General features: G+C 40.9%; 2 protein-coding genes across 3 annotated transcripts; one reads left to right on the top strand and one right to left on the bottom strand.

Moving 5' to 3' along the window:
* Nucleotides 1-566: 566 nt before the first annotated feature.
* Nucleotides 567-11609, bottom strand: b4galnt1b (beta-1,4-N-acetyl-galactosaminyl transferase 1b). The gene is made up of 12 exons (XM_047025346.1): nucleotides 11393-11609; nucleotides 9163-9246; nucleotides 8707-8929; nucleotides 8120-8296; nucleotides 7722-7828; nucleotides 6947-6984; nucleotides 6589-6769; nucleotides 6284-6376; nucleotides 5944-6131; nucleotides 5567-5707; nucleotides 2800-3037; nucleotides 567-2602 (listed from the first exon to the last, which is right to left on the bottom strand). Exons 3-12 carry the CDS (start codon nucleotides 8919-8921, stop codon nucleotides 2385-2387), a joined length of 1596 nt encoding a protein of 531 aa, XP_046881302.1. The 5' UTR covers nucleotides 8922-8929; nucleotides 9163-9246; nucleotides 11393-11609; the 3' UTR covers nucleotides 567-2384.
* Nucleotides 11610-12213: 604 nt separating this feature from the next.
* On the top strand, nucleotides 12214-21976 carry os9 (OS9 endoplasmic reticulum lectin). Of its 2 annotated transcripts, XM_047025343.1 has the most exons (15): nucleotides 12214-12414; nucleotides 13101-13283; nucleotides 13615-13678; nucleotides 13821-13897; nucleotides 14371-14469; nucleotides 14715-14916; nucleotides 15068-15223; nucleotides 17925-18031; nucleotides 18197-18251; nucleotides 18352-18443; nucleotides 18663-18857; nucleotides 19111-19312; nucleotides 19685-19852; nucleotides 20415-20524; nucleotides 21035-21976. In XM_047025343.1, exons 1-15 carry the CDS (start codon nucleotides 12265-12267, stop codon nucleotides 21170-21172), a joined length of 1998 nt encoding a protein of 665 aa, XP_046881299.1. In that variant the 5' UTR covers nucleotides 12214-12264; the 3' UTR covers nucleotides 21173-21976. The 2 variants fall into 2 exon arrangements, with proteins under 2 accessions (XP_046881299.1, XP_046881301.1); XM_047025345.1 differs by lacking the exon at nucleotides 19685-19852.
* The last annotated feature ends 161 nt before the right edge of the window (nucleotides 21977-22137 follow it).

The following is a 22137-nucleotide window of genomic DNA, read 5'->3' on the forward strand; positions in this document are numbered from 1 at the left end:
TTAGAATAATTTAGAGATTATTGTGGTTATGTAGCGCCCTCTACTGAGATAATGGATGAAGACCATGCTTTGACTTGGATTTGTTAAGATGTAAAAGAAATGCTTGAAATTATATCAATTTGTTTGGAGTTACCCAATTTGTATACACGCGCGCCCACAGCAGCCCCTCATGCTGGTTTTGGATTCTCAACATATAGTAATATAATAATGAAAGAACGAATGATACACCGATAAGGGTGCATGGTCTTTGGATGCAATCACACAAAATACACCAGGACCAAGCTGCAGACCTGGGGTGACAGGGCCTTGACTCAAGAGAATAACAAAGGGATAAAAAATGGGAAAATACTGTTATGAATGTATGATTTGACCTTGAACATAACATCACCTTTGAGGACCTTCTGTGTTAAATCCAACTGTAAAATGGCTGAACAAACAGTAGTCTTACATCAATGCACTTACATAAATACAGTGTTTAAATAATTACATTTGGCTACCAAACCTACCTATTTTCCAAATGGAAAAATAAATTATTATATAATTGGACATTCAAGTGGACTTTTAAATACTTTTTTTTTAATTATGTCAAAATGTTAAATAAAAAAGACAGATAACGCAGCAGGTTGTGAAGACAGGTCTTCTTTTGGACATTTGGAAGACTCATAAGGACTCATACCAGGTGGTTGATAAAACCCCTCATCAACACACTAAGATTGGAAGTTAAAATCACCTCAACAAGAGTGGTCTAGGGGGTGAAGTTTGACTTAAATCGTTGCCCATAACTACAAATCAGCACACTTATACAGTGTGACAAATTCTGTATGGATGAAAGTGAATTACTTGTGCAAATATCAGACTTCAATGTTTGCATCTTGAGTTAGGCTTAAGCCCCAGTATCACAATTCAGTGGGAGAAAAATAGTTCACATCATACATTAACTTCGCACAAAAGTGCGAGTTGTTACATGTACATTTACAACATAAAAATCCTCTTGTGAATCTCTGGATGGTGAACCCATGTGATTGCTCATGACAATTGATGGATACAAACTGAGTAGTTAGAAATTAAGAAACATTATTCTGACACAAGGGCTCTATCTAGAGGCCATGATACAAAAGAACAACACAAAATCAAGTTTTAGGCAAGCATATGGCCTTACCCTGGGTTTTGTTAGTTTGTTAGTACAAAATGCTTTGCAGCCTTGGTACTGGACTGTGTTACCTCAGTAAGTGTCATTCAAACCATTCCTTCCATGCTCTAATCACTCAGACTCTATGTCTTGCTAAGTCACCAAACTGTGTCATTCCCATCAATTCTGAGATTCTTTTTTTATTTTTACATGAATTTAAAGAAGAATTAGAGAGACATGCACTTTGGTCAACCAACTCTTCTGGTAAGCAACATATAAAAATGCAATTCATCTCAGAAATCCATTCAAATGCGTGCACAGACAGAAACATTGCTCTTGGCATTGTTTTTAGTATAAAACTTGAAGGGATAAGCCCAAACAAACATTCAGACAGATGGACAGCAGATGACTAGGATAAACAGGGTTGTTCTAATATTAGGTTCCACACTGGTGCACCTCGGCCCTCCTCCTCAGATATGTGCCAGTCAGATGTAACACTGATGATTCTGGGAAAAATAGTTTGCAGAAAGGTAAATACATAAATTCAAAGTGTACCTTGACCCCATACCACCAGGAAAACTTTAGGATCTGCCGCCTAGTGAGAGTAGGAACCATTTGGAACCACACAGTCTTGAATGTGTTCTCCATGTGGTTTTGGATAAGGGTTCTTTTTAGGATTGTCTCATTGCTAAGAAGAGTCCTCCCTTTCCTAGTTGACTGTCCTGTAGCCTTTGCTATTAGCTCCAGCCTGGCCTTTATTAGTGCCCCCAGCATAGTCTTTTGTATAGTGCAAGTGGAAGGGCAGAGTACACACCTACACGTGTCTGCTCTCCTCAACAACAAACAGCAACAAAACAGCAGTGTTGTTACTCATTTCCTTTTCCAAAGCATCTGTCCATAATGTCATCAAAACATTTTCAGATTTTCTTTGTTCTTGGCCTCAATAATAACTGTTCTTCTTAGAGACTTGAGGCATGAAACACAGGTATCCCCTCATGACCTTGAGTTTACAATCAAGAGTACACTTGGAGGAGTAATGCAGTACTGCAAACGACAGAAAATCATGATTCTTTTTGTATTACTACAGTATGACTCACAAGTGAGCTAATCAAGGCCATTATTGAGGGGAGGCATAAAAGCTGCTTGACCTAAATCTTATCGGACAGGACACATGGGGAATGAGCTTCTTTGGCAACTCAGGAAGAGAAGGAACATACAGGAGGTAAAACAAGGATCAGGGGATGAGGAGGGAGATTTAATTACGAGTCAAACACTGGAAACGGTTCTTAAAGAAGAGAAGACCGTTTTTAGTGTGAGTGGCATCTGAGGAGGCTGGGGGGTATCGGAACTTGGCATACGTCTTGTCACTCTCTGATTGGCTAACCCAGGGAAGCTTGATCTTGGTGGCGTGGTTGACTATGACATCATCACAGGATCCAACATGAAGTGAGCCAAGGCCGTCAATGAAGAATTCTTTAAAATAACAAAACAGCAAGACTAGTTACTTGTCTATTTAGTCATACTTCAAACACAGTGAATTTTACAACTTTACTGTATTGATGAATAGTACGCATATAGATGATAATATAATACCATAGTATCATATATTTCCAGACACATTCAGAAGTCTCCGATCACGAGACAGGAGTGGTGTTGTGTAGGGCTCTCACCTAGGTGGGCAACTCTGGTCAGGCGTGGGTCAAAGCCAACCTGCTGCACCTTGTCAGTGCGGGCCAGGAAGAAGTTGATGACACCGTCGGTGACAACACAGTTGGGGAAGCCCTGTATTGCATGGTGGAAGCCCCTCCGCATGTGCAAGCAGTCGCCCTCCTCCTCCCCCGGCTCTATGGAGATAGTCTGCCGGTAAGTGGCAGTGTAGCCTGTAGCCTCCCGTACAGCACCACCCACCTGAAACACACATGCACATGTGCACACAGAGCTTTAACAAATCCCACAGATAACACTGTGATAACTCTTGAACTCTTGTACTCGCTGTGAAATATTTTACTGTTGATTGTTCTTCTACAGGTACAGTCTTGCACTTTTTGGGGTTCATGTTGTTTTAATTTGTAACTTGTTTAACTGCATGCTCTTACTGCATGGGTCTTCCCTTGGCACTTGTTTAGTTTTTCACAATGTATGCTTCATGTTTTGGCTGCTTGCAATGTTTGGGACTACCTCGTTGTTATGATCAGTGTTATGATGCTCTTTTGTAAAGCTCTTTCTTGGAAGTCGCTTTGGATAAAAGTGTCTGCTAAATGCATAAATGTAAATGTAAACACTGGATATGTGTCACAAAAGGATCACACTGTCAGAAACATCAGTCACTATCAATTAGTGATTTTGATTGTGTCCTGCAGAAGCTGGCTGCAGCCAATAAAAGCAGTAGCAATAATAAAGTCCCCCAAAAAGAGAACAACGATAGACAGGGGGAAACATTTCTCATTGAAAAATGGGGTGAAGAATGGGGTGAAGAATGGGGTGAAGAATGGGGTGATTCAAAGATCTGAGCATCTGCAGCTGTTGAACATACACTACCATCTGCACAACTGGAGTCCTCCTTAAGGACACAAGTGGTCCATTGTACTCCATCCTGAGAAGGCTCCACCCCCAGCCTTGCTTCTTTTATCCTTTCAGTGACATGCTCTTAGTTGCATGCAAGTATTCACATCGTCTCTCGTCTCGTCATCTACCACTTATCCGGGGGTCGGGTCACGGGGGCGGCAACTTAAGCAGGGAGGCCCAGACTTCCCTCTACCCGGCCACTTCCACCAGCTCTTCCTGGGGGACCCCGAGGCGTTCCCAGGCCAGCCGAGAGACAGTCCCTCCAGCATGTCCTGGGTCTTCCCCAGGGCCTCATCCCAGTGGGACGTGTCCAGAACACCTCACCAGGGAGGCGTCCAGGAGGCATCCTGATCAGATGCCCGAGCCACCTCAGCTGGCTCCTCTCGACGTGGAGGAGCAGCGGTTCTACTCTGAGCCCCTCCCAGATGACCGAGCTTCTCACCCTATCTCCAAGGGAGAGCCCGGACACCCTGCGGAGAAAGCTCATTTCGGCCGCTTGTATTCGCGATTTCGTTCTTTCGGTCACTACCCATAGTTGTGACCATAGGTGAGGGTAGGAACGTAGCTCGACTTGTAAATAGAGAGCTTCGCCTTTCGACTCAGCTCCTTCTTCACCATGATGGACCGATGCAACGCCTGCATCACTGCGGACGCGGCACCGATCCGCCTGTCGATCTCAAGCTCCATTCTTCCCTGACTCGTGAACAAGATCTCCTCCCCGACCCGGAGATGGCACTCCACCCTTTTCCGGTCGATAACCATGGCCTCAGATTTGGAGGTGCTGATTTGCATCCCAGCCGCTTCACATTCGGTTGCGAACCGCTCCAGTGAGAGCTGAAGGTCGCGGCTCGATGAAGCCAACAGGACCACATCATCTGCAAAAAGCAGCGACCCGATACTGATCCTGAACGCCTTTTCCAAATCCACAAAACGTGTAGACTGGTTGGGAGAACTTACATTTACCCTCCAGGACTCGGGGGAATCCTGTATTCACATTCTTCAAGAAAAGGCTAAAGACGCACTTGTTCCGGGAGTACAACGGCACTTAGGAATGCTTGGCTGGACCTGATGTTAGTTTCCTACAGGTTCACAATGACTCTTAGTGAGAGACTTGTTGCTCTTGTTGGCTAGTTATAACGGATTTAAACTTTTTGTACTTGCTGTGAAATAATTTACTGTTGGTTGTTCTTCTACAGGTACTCTCTTGCACTTTTTGGGTTTCATGCTGCTTGATTGTACTTGCACTTTTTGAGTTTCATGTTATTTAATTTTTTACTTGTTTAACTGCATGCTCTTATGGTTCTTCCCTTTGGCACTTATTTGTTTTTTCACAATGTATGCTTCATATTTTGGCTGCTTGCAATGTTTGGGGCTACGTCGTTGTTATGATCAGTGACCTATGCTCTTTTGTAAATCTCTCTCTTGGAAAAGTGTTTGCTAAATGCATTAATGTAAATAAATACAATTCCTTTTATAAATAATTTGAACTGCCAGTGTAACTGTGTGTGTGTATGTGTGTGTGTGTGTGTGTGTGTGTGTGTGTGTGTGTGTGTGTGTGTGTGTGTGTGTGTGTGTGTGTGTGTGTGTGTGTGTGCATAAACATGCATAAACGTTTACAGGAGGAAAGAGTACGGCACAATAATCACTGCATGAATCATTGCTTCAGAAAGTGTCCCATCAACAAATATTCCCTTTCTTACATGTACAAACATGACTCTGTTTTGGGTGGAGCAGATGTACAATCTGTTAGCAATGAAACGTCTTTAAAAAGCTAACCTTAACAAACATAACAGTTGCAATTTGTTTTTGAAATGACAATGCACACAAATGACAATGTGTGTGTGTGTGTGTGTGTGTGTCAGTTCCCCTCACCACGTCCAGTGTGGTCCTCTCTAGTACATCCACTAGTTTCTCCAGCTTGGTGTTGGAGCTGAAGATGAAGTCATCATCTACCCACAGCACATATTTGGTGGTCACCTGGGACACAGCCAGGTTCCTTCCAGCAAACCAGCCCTACAACAGGAGGAGTGAGACAGAAAAAGATGGCCAGCAAAAACAGAACCCACAGAAACCAAAACAAAAGAATCAGTCAATTTCCAAATGACTTTGATAGCAATAATGTTGGTTATTACTTCTCAATGACAGCAATCAGATCAGATAATCTGTCAACAAAACAAACATTTTGGCAACAAAATGAATGCCCTGGATCCTTTTTTTAATGCCCCAATACTTCAATGTGTTTTGCTTACTTTTCCAAAGGGCATGATGTAATGCTCAATGTATGGCCCAGATACAGTTTTGGGATTTTCACTGTCATCAGCAATCACTATGGTGACAGTTGGATAGTATCGCCGCACACTGTCGATAAGATCTTGAAGCTTGTCGTAGCGCAGGAAAGTTTTGGTTGCTATGGTAACCAGGGCACTGATGTTGTATTCTAGGATGAAAAAAGATGAGGTTGTCCAACAAGGATTTGTGTCTACGTTTTTTTGGGGGTGGTTAGTTGAATTGCTCGTTGACTTTTTATGTAAACAAGAGATGCTTTGAGAAAGTGTTGTGTAGCTGTGATGAAAGACGCAGGTGACGTACCCCCTTGGGGTCCTGTGTTGTAGAGTTTGGGAGTTACTCCATGGCGGATCTTGATGGTGAATATGGCTTGATGTCCCTCTGTCTCAAACTGCACTGAAACACAGAGTAAAGGGGAATTCCATTAACGTTATCATGTCTCTGTAAATCACAAGAACAATCACAAGCCTCGGGGGGAATGTCCCTGTACTTACTGTAAGTCGCTCTGGATAAGAGCGTCTGCTAAATGTAAATGTATGTGTAATTAAAGGGTATAGACAAGCTAGGTTTGTGTGTAAGCTGTTGTGTGTGTTAAGGTGTATCCTCACCTGTGTCTGCAGTGCTGGGGTGGAACAATGTGTTGGTGTAAGTGACAAACTGCAGTTGGCGGTTGAGGTTAGGCATCAGACTGCTGGACAGGCTCATATGCATCTCACCATCACCTTTGATGGTGACCCCCTCCACCTCTGCTGCAACATTCAGAGTCCCCAATGAAACAGTGAAGTTGATCTGGAGGACAAGAGATTAGGAGAGAGGGAGAGACGTAAACAACACACACAAATGGAGTGCTGCAAATCATTCTAATGGCATGAAGCCTGGTTCTAAGAGGATATTGAAGTGAAATGCCTGCTGCCTAATAAAAAACAGATGTTCATGATTTTGTTTGGTTCTCTGTTTTGGACTTACTGAGTAGATTTCTCTAGAAAGGTCTTGCAAAGCCAGACCTGAAAAACATGAAGTCACAATTGAGTGGTGTACATTCAAATACATGGATTCAGGAATTTATTCTGTTTTCCTTTCAGAACAGTCAACTGTACATTGCATCTAAAAATACAGTATTCCTGCTGTATACTGTACAGCATAAACAGCATAGTAGCAGTATGAGGAGGGGGAGGTGATGGCAAAACTTTTGGGGTAAAGATTTTGAACTTTGGCGGTTGATACTGATGCACTGATAAACTGTCATTATGCTGTTGGCTAAACCTTGCTGATACCTGCATTGCCAAAAGTTAGTTCTTTGTCAAATGCAACTAGGAAATGTCTGTGACATTAGTGTAGGTCCGAGTTCACAATGTTACAAAAGTGTATAGTGCCATGCAACTTTCCCATGTCAAGGCCATTTCTAGGAGCCCTATCTATAAACTAAACAAAGCTGCCTAGCACCTTCATTTAAATGTCTTAAATGAAGGCTTAATACATTTCCATTTCATATCCATGTTTTTAATCAATTGAAAGTGTACATAAAATATATTGATTGTAGATGTTATATACAAACATATTGACAATCCTAAGTACTTACAGTATGCTTACAAAGGTAAATATCCAATGTATTTTTGTCCGCTTTGGACCAAAGAAGCCTAAGTTGTCAAACAACCATCAGTGTAGCTGTTGTAAGAATGCCCTGCTAAAATATAGGTAACAGAAAAGGGAGGATAAGAGTTCTTGCAGAGTAGAGTCAGACCTGGAATAAGAATGGTTTTGAGCGGCCGCACCTCCACCCCCTGTGTTGGATACTGGAGGGGACTGTTGGCCTCGGCCAGGATGATGGCATTAGCAGGACTCTGAGATCTGGAGGAGACACATTAATGTTAGCGAATACTAGTCTGTCAGTCAATTTCCACTTCACAAAATGATGTGTATACACAGTGGATATCATGGAATATTATGAAAAACTGAGGAATTCCGAAATATTTTGAGGCTAGTTATTTACCTCAAACCCTTGATGACTAACAATATTTTTTGCAATTACATCAGCTATCTTACTTATAGGCGTGATCTGTGTGTCCTGTGTCCCAACATGAAGTTCTACCACAGAATGCTTTAAGCCCCCAAAAAATGGGAGGTTGGTTTTCAGCAGACCTCATCTGGAATCCTTGGTACTCTTTTGCCCTCCGTTTCTTCATCTCCTCCAGCTCTGAGGCCTCGAAGGCGGTGTGCAGGGGATGGGCCGACACCCTTGGAAACAACAGCTGGGCAAAGGGAATGTTTACTCCCCCGTTTTCGCCTTCGCATACACACCCGTTACGTGCCAACAAGCTAAAGATTCATCAGAGACAGATAGAACAGGTTTCACTCAGGTAAACTGACCATGGTCAGTAACCTGTCCTTACCAGGGTTTCCCGCAGCACTTTGCAGCTAAGGCGGTCGCCTAAGCAACACACGCCTGCTGCCTTAACTACGTCGTCAAAAAAACAACTATTCTTTCTTTCATAGGGATATCCGCCATGTTACTGTATCCTGTTTTCTCCCTTTCATTCCAAACTATGACCAACGCCAGTTTCCCTTCTCTGCAGAACGCATTATTGTATCGCACAAACTTCTGCGGGAAACCCTGCGTACCATGAGCCAGGTGATGTTGTTGTTTAACAGGGCTGTAAAAATGCTGCTAAGATGAGCTGTATGCATGGTAGTTAGTTTGGCCTAGCAGAGCAGTCAAGCAAACTGACCTTGCCACGCTCTCCTTCAGGCGATAGGGGATGTTTCCAGATCTGTGGTCCAGTTCTGGTAGCCTTTCCTCCAGGTGGTGCTCTACCATAGGCCCTGGCCTCTGTCGTACATCTACAGTGCTGTAGGTCCGGGTGGGCCAAGAGTGGAGGAGGGCCACAACCAGAACCACAGAGGCCAAGAGGGCTAACAACACAGTCTTCCTCAAGGAGCGCATCCTACAAACTGGCACCAGAACACAGGGATAAACAGACAGAATTTAAGTTTATAGAATTTGGACTAACATAATGACATTCTAGGCCTTACAGAATGATTGTGAGAAGATTTTAAAGTTTATCAGGTAAATTCTTTTTGTCAAAATAAGTTAATTGGTAACAGTTTCACATCAAATGATTTTTCATTGTTAGTCATTCATAAAACAGTGTTTTGTCAACATTTGAATGTGGATGGCTTCTTACCCTGCTGCCTTTATCCACTCAGAAAGAGAGGGTCTCCTGTTGACAACTGCATCTCCTGAAATCACGCACTGAGCAGTTTCCCATCTGCAAACAAGAAGTTTGCCAAAAATCTCAGATATTTTCATATAAACATTATGTGTATTTCTCACTTGAAATACATTGGTTAGGACCCAAAGGTTTTTTCTATTGATTAATTTCTGTGTACAAACTGAAGCTTGATCAAATTCTCTAGTTTCATTCCAAGCGCATACAAAAAAAGATGCAAACGCTTTGTTGGGACAAGCTCTATCACAATGTTGGCAACAAGTTCAGCCTCCTGCAAACACTCCATAAATCGTAAACATTACAGTCCCAAGACATGATGAAATATTTTTCTGACTAGGATTGGGGAAGGCAAAAGTTCACCAATGAAAAGACTTAGTTAGGTAAGGCACACATTTTCCAGACAAATTTCATGAAACTGATGTGTTGGTTTGTTACGTAACTTGACAAAGTTAATTTAACAATGTGTTGCTGTTATATAGCTTACAGATGCAATCATAAGAATAAGAAACGCTAAGTAATAATATGTTTTGTAAATCAATATATAAATATATATATGTATATAAAAACTGAATAAACCACATTAATAAACCGCACTACCCAATTTACCCTTTTGATCAAATGTAAATGTAAAACATGCCTAATCTACACTAGAACAGAATTTATTACAGCGACTAATCAGAAGCCTTGAATGGTATATGGTGAGTGCCCTTACTGTTGTCATTAGAAAGTTATCTACAAAGAGAGGACCATGAGAGCACTCCGCACTCTCAGCCTTAAATATCTATAATATAATGTAATTTATTAATATCACTTGCATGACCCAGGAGAAGGACAGTATCTCTTTACTGCTGATTTTACTTATTCAATTTGGGATATATATTTTTAGACTACAAAACATTCAGTCTGTTTTAGTAAGGTAATCTAACAAGAAAAAACTGTAATATAACTAGAATTATGAAGTATATCATTAATAGACTAGATGGATATAATTTCTTTCACAGTATCAGGCAAAGCAGAAACAACTGGCCTACAACCATTTTGTCCAGTAAAATAATATTTGACAATGTAAAAGATAATTTGGCTAAGGTTAATTTCTGTCAATGCAATCTTTGGCAGAATTAAATTTGCGTTTTACAAAAGTAAAAACAATGGTCAACCAGTTGCAGACCACATCTGGCCCACTCAAATGTGTCAGGAATGTTTTTCTCCATGAACTGGATGTGCTTTTGTGAATGCACAATCGAGACTGTGTGGAGTTGATGTCGGTACGAAGCATTCCGATTTAAATACTGTACATTCTGTCTTATCTAAAAATTGTAACGCACATACTGGCTTAGCTGTAGACTAGATGTTTAAATATCGGTAATTTGGCTAGATAATAACTGAGATTTTGAGGACAGGCGGAGTCCTGCTATGGGCTAATCAGTGACGCAAACGCGGTGCTTTCGAGACAGATAGCCTACATGGGATGTCTATATGTCTAGACAATCCTCCCAAAAATACCTGGGATGTTAGTAAAATATATACGCCATTTTTGTTGTGCATAGACCCGTAATTGAGAGGAGCAAATATATATTTTTAATTAATCATGAAAGCACACGGGACTTGAGCAGCTGATGCTCTGTGTCCCTTGCATCTAAGTGCGTGACGATTTGGCCGGTTCAGAACCCACCCTATTTGTATTTAATAAGCTACTGCAGTCCCTGAGCATCGGCTTCGCACCATATTTTTCTTTTAGCATGATTTTGTAATCCCACCCAACTAAATGCACTGCCCTCAATCATATGTGATTATGTCATTAGCCTACTACAGGCCTTTTAACTAACCGGGCATTGCACAACAATGCATTTTAACAGGTTTGGCAGCCAAAGGGTACAATAGTCTATAGCCTTCTCTGAGATGTACTATACTTTTTTTTAAATTAGCCTACATAATGGTTTAAATGCGCACATGGCATTACTGCTAGAACATCGACAACGCCTAAACATTTCTATATATAGTAATGAATCATAACAAGTTGGGTTGTCCACTTGCAACAAACTGAGTCCGAAATTGTGGATTTTCATTATTGTCACCAGGTTAAAATGTTTGATGGAATTCTAAATCACCTCTAATACCCTCAAGGTAATATCCTTATTAAATTAACCTCAAACGAAAGGCACAAATTATATTAGCACAATCTTACCTTACACGGCTCCACCATTGAGGGTTTCTTTTTTTTGAAATATGTTCACCCATCTGCATCTACCATTTTTTTCTTAAACCGGAGTTACAATATGCGTAGGTGAATTAACGGCAGCAAACCTGACTCAATTCCGATAGATGATGGGGTTTGTGTAGCTGCACTGCGCGCTTCGCTCTTATGGCCCGTCAATACTTGTGGTTGTACAGACATGACAACTATGCCGTGAGCGGCCAGTTTAGGGAATGCAGCACGCAGACACCGAAGGTCTCTCTCTCTCTCTCTCTCTCTCTCTCTCTCTCTCTCTCTCTCTCTCTCTCTCTCTCTCTCTCTCTCTCTCTCTCTCTCTCTCTCTCTCTCTCTCTCTCTCTCTCTCTCTCTCTCTCTCTCTCTACGTTATCAGTTGTACTTGTCTTCTAAATTATGCGACGGAGATAATATTATTCACAAAACAAATGAATGAACAATTGGTGCCCATCAACCGACAACATATTAAATCTTTGGGCCTAGATTTTCTGGAGAAAATATATGTTCTCTAAAGGCAACCTAAGAATGTATAAAATAAAGACACATAGAAGACAATGATAGCTATAATTGTATTATTCTCATCTTTACTGACATAAGCAACTTTCCAAGGATCTACGCTTGTACCCTAACTTCAGACCATTCTGCACCAATCGAAGAACAGTTCGTGTCTGAAAGGAGGGTGTTCAAAAAATTTAATTGATTGACAGGTTTCTTAGCCTGTGTGTGACATTTTACTCTCATCTTGTCCAATCCATGACCTCTGTGTCATATGAAGGCGTTCTATCTGGACTTTGGACCAGAAGGAGGAGGGAGACCTGTATGGTAGCTAGGGTGATGTGAAAAGAATCATGGCAGCTTCCTTGGTTAGGTGGCTAAGGGGACTCTACGTTTTCTTTTTGACATGTCTGCTATCTGTCTCTGCTTTCTTAAATTTAGAGGAATTAAACGAGATGAAATATGGCATTCAGATTCTGCCCGATCCCGTCATCATGGGCCAGGTAACATGTCCAAGCTTTTAGACTCTCACGCCGTCAGCTAGTACTACAGAACGAAGCTAGCCTAAGCAATAATAACCGAGTAAGGATGTTGCAGTAGTACCAGTAGGGTATGTGGGTTGCAATACACTCAATTAACGTTGTTTTACCTTGTAAGGGTGTTTTTTTATAAAAAATAAATTAACTCAAAAACGTTTGCCATATGCGTAACAGTTTTGGGAAAGATAGCTCTAGCTAGCTAGCTAAATGTTTTACAAGACTTGTACACGACGTAGCTAAACTACTGAAGTTGCAGCAATTTAACACAGCACACTTGATAGTAAAATTGATGTAATGATAGGCTATATCTTTATAGATATGTATATATACCGTACTGAACGAGTACACCGATTATATGATGAGAAGGCTATGTCTAATTTGTCCAAGTAGCTACTAGCTATGCGCATGTCGCAATCACGTTGCCATTTCTTTCAACATGTTGTCTTCTTGTAGTTACATTGTGGCTATACTCACTATAGTGTAGCGTGCACGCGGTACTTATGCGTCTATCCATAAACATGCATGTTAACCCTTAATAAGATTTTTTTATACATCTCTTATTGCAAGTTACTGTAGGCTACATGTTTTAGCTTATTCATTCTGAAATCTACCATAAAATATTCACATTGTATGTGCCATATCTATCTCAGGTTAAGACAGATGAAGTAATGCTCGTATCCAGCAAGTACAAGCAACTGTATGAGTGTCGTCTCCCAGTCCAGGCTGTGAGGTTTCATCAAGACCCTGCCTCAGAGCCTGACAACCAAGGCTACTCTGGGCTGTCCATCCCAGACCTCCTTAAACCAATGCACAGTGCTCCCTGTTTAGTGAAGGTTAGTCACACTCCCACTGAATTCAATCTATTAAATACTATTTCCAATTTAACATAACAGTCCATTTGAACTTGAATTTCAAATGACATTCAAATGAATAATAATCCAAATGGGCCATCACAATTGTGTACATGCTATAGACAATACCAATGTCTGTCAAACCATAAGGTAAAGTAACAAATTGCATTCTTTCTCATTTGAAAGGTTCTTTATATGGTAGACCATCAATAATAATAATAAAAAATAGTAGTTTGGATCTGGTCTAATACTCATTGGCCTTTTGTATTCAGAATGCAGAGACTGAATAATGTTTTATTTTTGTTGACTGCAGACAAAGGACTGGTGGACATATGAGTTCTGCCTTGGGCAGCACATAAGGCAGTACCATCTTGAGGGTAAGTCATTGAACATATGTCCATCAGGTGCATGGTACAGATGAAGAGCTAATTGGCTTTTTTCTTATTTTTTATACTGAAGATGGTGTTATACTGAGGGTACAATCTACTCATTATTACTACTAATTATTTCTCTGCACAGACACAGAGATCAGAGGAGATGTTCTGTTCCTAGGCTACTATGAGTCAGAGTTTGACTGGAACAATGAAACTGCCAAGGTATTTATTATTATTATTAATATTGGTATTCATATTATTTTAGTTGGTAAATTATTACCTAGTGCACAGGTTTTCAGCTTGGCTGAAAGAATAATATGCTCTAAATATGCATTAATTCACTTCACATGAATATCCTGCCTAATTGTTATTGTTTTGCAACCTGTTATCAAGGTTGTTTTTTTGGCCGGCTGTGACTGCATGTTGGTTTTGGAACACATCAGGCACCTTGATTATGTTGGATAGATAATGATGGAAAGAACAGCATGACCTTGTTTTCCTGATAGTTACAGCAGAGGTGACTCAATCTCTAGAGACTGTGAAATGCTGACAATTAGAAGCCAGTGTATATGAAATATTGAGTATGCCATAGTCCTGTATTCTAAGCATGGCTTTCATTTCTGCGATATCTGTCCTTACGGAAACATGTCACTATCCATTCATAACTGTCTGTGTTTGTTCTCTTCTGCTCTTAGGCCTCTAAGCAACACAGGCTGAAACGCTACCACAGTCAGAGCTATGTCAATGGCTCCAAGTGTGACTTGAATGGCAGCCACAGGGAGACTGAAGTCAGGGTGAGGAAAAAGTTATACCTCTCACACAACGAACCAAACCCGAATATAAGCCACAATCTCTAGAAATGGGAAGGTGGAGAGCTATCATTATCTATTATTTCAAAGTTGATCATACCTTTGAGAAGAAAACTAATGCTGTATGATGCTGCACTTTTTCTGGATCTCCTCAACTTGCCTAATGTGTCTCGTAGAGCAATGTAGATGGTTTTAAACAGTATATTTACACCATATATTGTTTCATCCAGTTTGTGTGTGAGGAAGGCTCTGGAGACTACATCTCACGGGTGGATGAGCCTCAATCCTGCCGTTACGTACTAACAATCCACACCAGTCGTACCTGCCTGCACCCCTACCTGCGCCCACCCTCCACAGCCAAGCCTCAGGGCATTGTGTGCCAGCCAGCCCTAAGTGCCCAGCAGTACATGGACTATGTCAGGGCCCAAGTCTGTGAGTCGCAGCAGTTCTAAGCAAGCATGCCTATTTTCAAAATATAATAATAACCTTTTTTGAACCCCTAATTAGATGCCAATCTTACAACAACAAAAAAAGGAATATTATTGGTATATTATCTCCTCATGTCCTGTTTCTTGTCGTTCAGCTGATACAAAGAGGAAAGTGGAGCAAATCTCTGAAGAGCTAAAGAGTCTAGATGAGATGTTGGCTGGCAGTGACAGGACAGATGGCACTGCGGAGGAGACTACTGGCAAGGAGTCGACCATGCCCACAGCTGACATCCTGGAGTCAGACACAAAAGGTGCATTTTCTAGGTGCAGCATGCAGTGATTAACAGTAGAAATGTGTGGTTAGGCATAATTTTCACTTTAGGAATAACTTTCTAATTTTGTACCAAATCATTCTTATATTTGAATATACTATTGCACAGTGCCTGTGATGTAGTCGTTGATTAAGATGATGGTTAGACACAAACACAGATTCGTGGAACTTTAGATTGTTTGTGCACAGTGCCTGTGATGAAGTAGGTGAAGCACACACAGATACAGTGCCCTCCAAAAGTATTGGAACAGTGAGGCCAATTCCTTTATTTTTGCTGTAGACTGAAAACATTTGGGCTTGACATCAAACGATGAATGTGAAACCAGAGATCAACGTTTCAGCTTTTATTTCCAGGTATTTACATCAGGATCTGATGCACAAATTAGAAAATATCACCTTTTTGTTCGAACCCACCCATTTGTCACGTGAGCAAAAGTATTGGAACATGTGACTGACAGGTGTGTTTTGTTGCCCAGGTGTGTCCTATTACATACATTATTCAATCAATAAATACCACTGAATGTCTACACTCAGGTTCAGATTGGGTAAGATAGGTTTTGTCTAGGCAGACTGTATTCAGAGGTGAAAACAACATGAAAACCAGAGCGCTGTCTTTGGGTGAAAAACAAGCAATTGTGAGTCTTAGAGAAGATGGAAAATCAATCAGAGCCATTGCAGAAACATTGGCCATAGCCAGTACAACCATTTGGAATGTCCTGAAGAAGAAGAAAACTACTGGTGTACTAAGTAACAGACGTCGAACAGGTAGACCAAGGAAAACATCAGCAGTTGATGACAGAAACATTGTGAGAGCTGTAAAGAAAGACCCTAAAACAACTGTTAGTGAGATCAGCAACAACCTCCAGATGGCAGGAGTGAAGGTATCACTATCTACTGTTCGCAGAAGACTTCATGAACAAAAGTACAAGGGCTACACCAGAAGATGCAAACCACTCATTAGCAAGAAGAATAGGAAGGCCAGGCTGGAATTTGCCAAAAAGTACAGAGATGAACCTCAAAAATTCTGGGACAAAGTTTTATGGACTGATGAGACAAAGATTAACTTTTACCAAAGTGATGGAAAGGCTAAAGTTTGGAGAAAGAAAGGAACTGCTCATGATCCCAAACACACAAGCTCATCTGTGAAACACGGTGGAGGTAATGTCATGGCTTGGGCTTGCATGGCTTCTTCTGGGACGGGCTCATTAATCTTCATTGAGGATGTAACACATGATGGCAGCAGCAAAATGAACTCGGAAGTCTACAGAAACATTTTGTCTGCCAATTTAAGGAAAGATGCAACCAAACTGATTGGCAGAGCCTTCATCATGCAGCAAGATAACGACCCAAAACACACTGCCAAAACAACAAAGGAGTTCATCAGTGGCAAGAAATGGAAGGTATTAGACTGGCCAAGTCAATCTCCAGACTTAAACCCTATAGAGCCTGCATTTTACCTGCTTAAGAGGAGACTGAAGGGAGGAACCCCACAAAACAAACAACAACTGAAAGAGGCTGCAGTGAAAGCCTGGGAAAGCATCAAAAAGGAAGAATGCAAAAGTTTGGTGACGTCAATGGGTCACAGACTTGCTGCAGTTATTGAAAGCAAAGGATTTGCAACTAAATATTAAGTCTTATTCACTTAAATATGTTTTAAGTATATCTGTTCCAATACTTTTGATCACATGACAAATGGGTGGATTAAAACAAAATGTGATATTTTCTTAGTTGTGCATCAGATCCTGATGTAAATACCTGGAAATAAAAGCTGAAACGTTGATCTCTGGTCTCACGTTCATTATTTGATGTCAAGCCCAAATGTTTTCAGTCTACAGCAAAAATAAAGGAATTCGCCTCACTGTTCCAATACTTTTGGAGGGCACTGTATATGTATTTATAGGATGATAGTGCCTGTGATGCAGCAGGTGTTCTTCTTAGTGGCTTTAATACTTACATTTGTCAGATCACAATTAAAATTCTCTAAAGTACTTGCTCAACCTCCACATTATCTTTGTGCACATTTGCAATGTGCAGGCATAGTTTTTGCATTAGAAAATACATTAATTCATGGAACAAAATTCACTGATGTGTACTGAAATAGACTGGCCTATTTTGTCTTTCTGTTAGCTATCCAGCATTTCATCCATAAAGAAAACGGATTAAATGTCATGCCAGCAGTTAACACTGCTCACCTGGACGTATTGGTGTTCGCACTTTCTATAACCATACTCATCCTAAAAATGTTCTGTTGAAATGCTGGGAAGCAACTGATGTGATCGTTGTCTATACCCCTGTAGGCACAGACACTGTAAACTCTGATGTGATCGTTGTCTATACCCCTGTAGGCACAGACACTGTAAACTCTGATGTGATCGTTGTCTATACCCCTGTAGGCACAGACACTGTAAACTCTGATGTGATCGTTGTCTATACCCCTGTAGGCACAGACACTGTAAACTCTGATGTGATCGTTGTCTATACCCCTGTAGGCACACACACTGTAAACTCTGATGTGATCGTTGTCTATACCCCTGTAGGCACAGACACTGTAAACTCTGATGTGATCGTTGTCTATACCCCTGTAGGCACAGACACTGTAAACTCTGATGTGATCGTTGTCTATACCCCTGTAGGCACAGACACTGTAAACTCTGATGTGATCGTTGTCTATACCCCTGTAGGCACAGACACTGTAAACTCTGATGCTGCACCTGAAGAGCCAGAGGACTCTGATTTTTGGGAGGGTGTGGCCAAGCCACGGGGTGCCAAGGCAACTAACACCCAAAAGGTACCTGGGGACTTTTAGGTCAACCCTGCTCAACTGCTTACTGTCGTTTTAGTAGTTGCTTGACACATCCCATTATTTCACCTTTCACATTAGTGTCAAAGGTTCATTTTAACCATGTGTCCGAAAGCCCACAAGATGGCGCTAACTGTTTATCTGTTTTCACAGCCTGCTGAGGATTCTGAGAATAGGGGCCTGGTTGACAATGAAGTCATAGATGAAGGTGAAGTGTCACACTGCCATTTGGCACTCTCATACACCTCTTGCTTCTTAGTACATTTGCACTTATTTTATTTTTTTATTTTCAAATGTATTTATAACAGGTTTTGTTGATGAAAAATTCAACTTTAAAATCATCACTGACCCAGCAGACCTAATGAAGTTTGTCCAGCATCTCAAAGAGAGCAACCGAAAGGTCTGTAATCTGTATATGGAATCAGTTAAACTACAACTATTAACCAATTGATGCCCCAGTGGTTCATCTGTCAAGTGCATATACCATGTAGACTGAAGTCTTACCACAGGGGCCCAGGTGACATTTGTCACACTTTACTATCTCTGTCCAAATAAAGCAGGAAATCCTTACAAAAATATCTATACAAAGTAAATAACTATTCTCTAACTTTCTTTACAGAAAGCACAAAATCAAGCCAAAACAGCAGAGTCACATAGGATGACTGAGGAGAAAGAGAGGCAGGGTGAGGAGGAGGAGGATGGCCATCTTCTACAAGAGTTTGATGAGGAGATTGCTGACCTTTCAATGCCCACAGCTAAAATTGAAGAGATCAAGGAGGAAATGCAAAAGCAGTTTGACAACATCATAGATGAGGTGCAAAAAAAGGAAATGAGATGTGAATTAAATCAGATTAGATATTCTTATTTTCCATTGTTCTCCCGTTATGGTTCATTCTATCTATCGTATGGCTAAATCTCATTAAGTACATGAGGTAAATTATGAAATGGATCTAAACCGCTTGTGTTCAGTATTCACTAGCAATATTTGTATTTATGTAAGCTTTTCAGACTTGATGGCTCTTGTTGATTTATTGATCGAGCTTTAACCTTATTGACATTTTTTTCAGGCTCAGCAAGAGCTAGAGACTGAGGGACTTAAAGGGGAGTTTGACCGAACACAGGCCACTCAGACGCTGGAGACTACCCTTGACAAGCTGCTGGACCGGTTGGAGGACAAAGAGAGTCTAGAAACTGAGTCCCAGACCGAGGGGGGCCAGAGAGCCAACGACCCAGCTAGGGGCAGCCCCAGCCTGGCCCCACACCAGCCAGGTAACTGGACATCTCTCTCTGCCTTCCAGGAGCTTCTCTGGAGCTTTCTTTCTTGAGTGCATACCACTGAATCCATGTGTATTATCCATATTCATTGTTACATCTACATACTGTGGGTCTTCATTTTTATGTAGATACCTGACTTGAGCTGTGCTCACAGGAGGCTAAATGGGACAGTAGAAAAGGACAGCTTCGTTTGGATCCAGTATTTCGTTCATGTCACACTTGTCACCTGTAGTTATTTTTGTAGTAGGCTTATTTGATTACTTCAGACAATGAACACCACACCCTTGGCTCCAGCCCCTGCATCCTGTCGCCCCACACATGAGATTTTGAGGTGTTGTTTGTCCCTCTTTTGTCTCGTCACCCCAGAGCAAGCAGCTGACGACCATGTTAAGATCAAAATAACTAAGTATAAGACGGGCAGCAGCCCTGATGGGGAGGTCAGAGTGCAGGAGATGGGAGAAGGAGACCCCCAGTGGCAGCACATAAAGGACGTGGTTAAAGAGCAGCTAGAGAAAGCAGGACTGAAGGCCGAAGGTAGGAAGGGGGGTGCCCGGGAAACACGGCCTGTCTCTCTCTTCCATCTGATGTCTTCAGTTATAAACTCATATCGCTCCTTTCCTCTAATCTTTTAATCCTAGTTAGGTTACTTTCCCCAGAGAGGAGGAGGAGGGGGGGGTCACATCTCAGACAATATACTGCTTTTTAGCCTGGAAAATTATTCCGCTCTGTGTATGAGAATGTAGGAAGGTAAAGTAAATGGAACGGCTCTGTGGTAGTCGGGTTATGTATATTGCATTCATTTCGGTTTCACAATGGGTTTGTTCTATGTAACACATTTAGGGGAGTTTGAGCTGAGATGCACTTGTCTATTTTATGTACTTTATATTTACAGGTTGTCCAACTGTACATGTGCATTCCAGGTCCTGTTTTCCTCATTTCATTTTCTTTGTTGATCTCCATTAACATTTTGAAAGGGGTTGTGTGAATTGATAGTCACTATCATGCCTGAAAGCAAAATTATATTCTCTTTATCTTTGTCGGTTGCATTGGTGTGAGAGACCATTTAATCTGACTAGTCTAGTTGTTTTTCTTCTAGGTAAAATTGAGGTAAAGATCTTAACACGAAAGAATGCAGAAGAGACTGGGGAACAGTGGTTGACCGAAGAAGATACAAAGTCCTTCAGGGAGCTACTTATCAATTTACTGGTAATTTGAACAGTTGTATCACAAATGATATTCCAAAAAAACACTAATTACAGTTGACCCATAAAATATACCAACTTTAATGGATATTTGTGGAGGAAATCTGGGATTTCTTATGTGCTCAATATGTTAATCACAATCAGTTGATCAGCTATTGCCTTATCTGTTCATGTAATATGTAATATTATTTTCTTAATTATTTTCTCTAATTCATATTGATGTGTTCCTAATCTATAATCTATATCCTAATCTATATCGTGAATGTTATCTTTGTTTTCCTTTTTTACTACAAATTCTGTCCTCTGACTCATGCCTCAGAGAGACTTTGCTACAGTAGTTCCACTGTGTCTGAACTGGTCATTTTTACGTCAAGGTGTTCATTAAACTCTCCAATCAGCTGGTTGTCGACTACTTGTAAACTTAGAACCTAAACTGATAGTCAAACCGTTTTAGGGGAGACGGAAAACACTTTCTTCCACAATAGCCATCTAATTGTCCTGCTTGTGTCCCCAGACAGGAGGCACAGAAGAGGTTTACAAGGAGCAAAAGAGGCAGCAGGAGCTAGAGAACAACTACCGCTTTGTGTGGGGAGAGTCACAGGAGGACTCCCAGTCTACAACCACTTCCGACTCGGAGGATCTTGACCTTTGAGCTCTTGATGCCCTTATCAGTTGCCGTGGAAACCCAACACCATGGAGGCTGCTGGGATGTTATAGTTTTTTTTCCCTTCCAAGCTGAACACACTGTTAAGCAATGACCAGCTTCACCAGTTACTCGGTGACCACAAATACACCTGCTTCCTCATTAAAACTGTGTTCTGTCTTGTTCAGGCATCAATTGTACCTTGCACAATGACATCCAAATGTCTCAGCTAAGGTAGAGTTAGTCACATCATCATGTTGGCAAAAAGTTCCTTATATTCATGGTTTATACAATCAATTTATTTGAGATAGGGTGGATAGCATTTTGGACTGGACACTATACAACAGTATATCACAGTACACCTGTGAAAAGACTGAATCTTACCACCATTACACAGAAAGTTAACAGCACCTTGTGTTGCTGTTAAACGGCAGTTTCTCTCCTCTAATAAGGAAATTGCTTTGTTAAGGGGTGTCTTTAGGAAAGCCATATTTGCCAATGGCTAAACAAACATGAGTTTGTTAACACAAGGAGAGTTGTGTGCACAATAACACCCCATTCTTTAGGCTTTAGAAAGTAAGGTTGGTATGTAAATAAATGAATTGAGAAGAATTGCATGTGGTTTAAAGCTTAAACCACCATTTTTAATAAAATCGTGATTTTTGTAAAACTTACTTTCCTCAAAATAATTTGATTATTGTAAATATATGTGACAATGTGAATTATTATGCATTTTATACTGTAGCACTTTAAAAGTTAATGTCTCTGGTAAATTCGAATTTATTCATTAAAAATGTGTTTGTCCTGATCACATTATTGGCTGAAGACTGAAAGCAATGTCAATCTCAAATCAACCCATATATTCATTTATCAAATATGTTTTAGTTTTGTCAAAATTAGGCTACCTTGCAGGTTTATGATAAGGGCCTATAAAAAGTATGGTTTGTGAATAAATGTAGTTTCATAACGATGTG

This window comes from Hypomesus transpacificus, chromosome 9, assembly GCF_021917145.1.
Source record: "Hypomesus transpacificus isolate Combined female chromosome 9, fHypTra1, whole genome shotgun sequence".
NCBI lineage: Eukaryota > Metazoa > Chordata > Actinopteri > Osmeriformes > Osmeridae > Hypomesus > Hypomesus transpacificus.

Excerpts from the sequence above, each read along its gene's own strand:
- b4galnt1b (XM_047025346.1), bottom strand. The coding sequence starts at position 8,921 with ATGCGCTCCTTGAGGAAGACTGTGTTGTTAGCCCTCTTGGCCTCTGTG. Across the intron at positions 8,297-8,706 it reads CTGAAGGAGAGCGTGGCAAG|CTTGTTGGCACGTAACGGGT; the intron begins GTCAGTTTGCTT and ends ATGAATCTTTAG. Across the intron at positions 6,985-7,721 it reads CAAAACCATTCTTATTCCAG|GTCTGGCTTTGCAAGACCTT; the intron begins GTCTGACTCTAC and ends CATGTTTTTCAG.
- os9 (XM_047025343.1), top strand. The coding sequence starts at position 12,265 with ATGGCAGCTTCCTTGGTTAGGTGGCTAAGGGGACTCTACGTTTTCTTT. Across the intron at positions 13,898-14,370 it reads GGAACAATGAAACTGCCAAG|GCCTCTAAGCAACACAGGCT; the intron begins GTATTTATTATT and ends TTCTGCTCTTAG. Across the intron at positions 14,917-15,067 it reads CTATGTCAGGGCCCAAGTCT|CTGATACAAAGAGGAAAGTG; the intron begins GTGAGTCGCAGC and ends CTTGTCGTTCAG.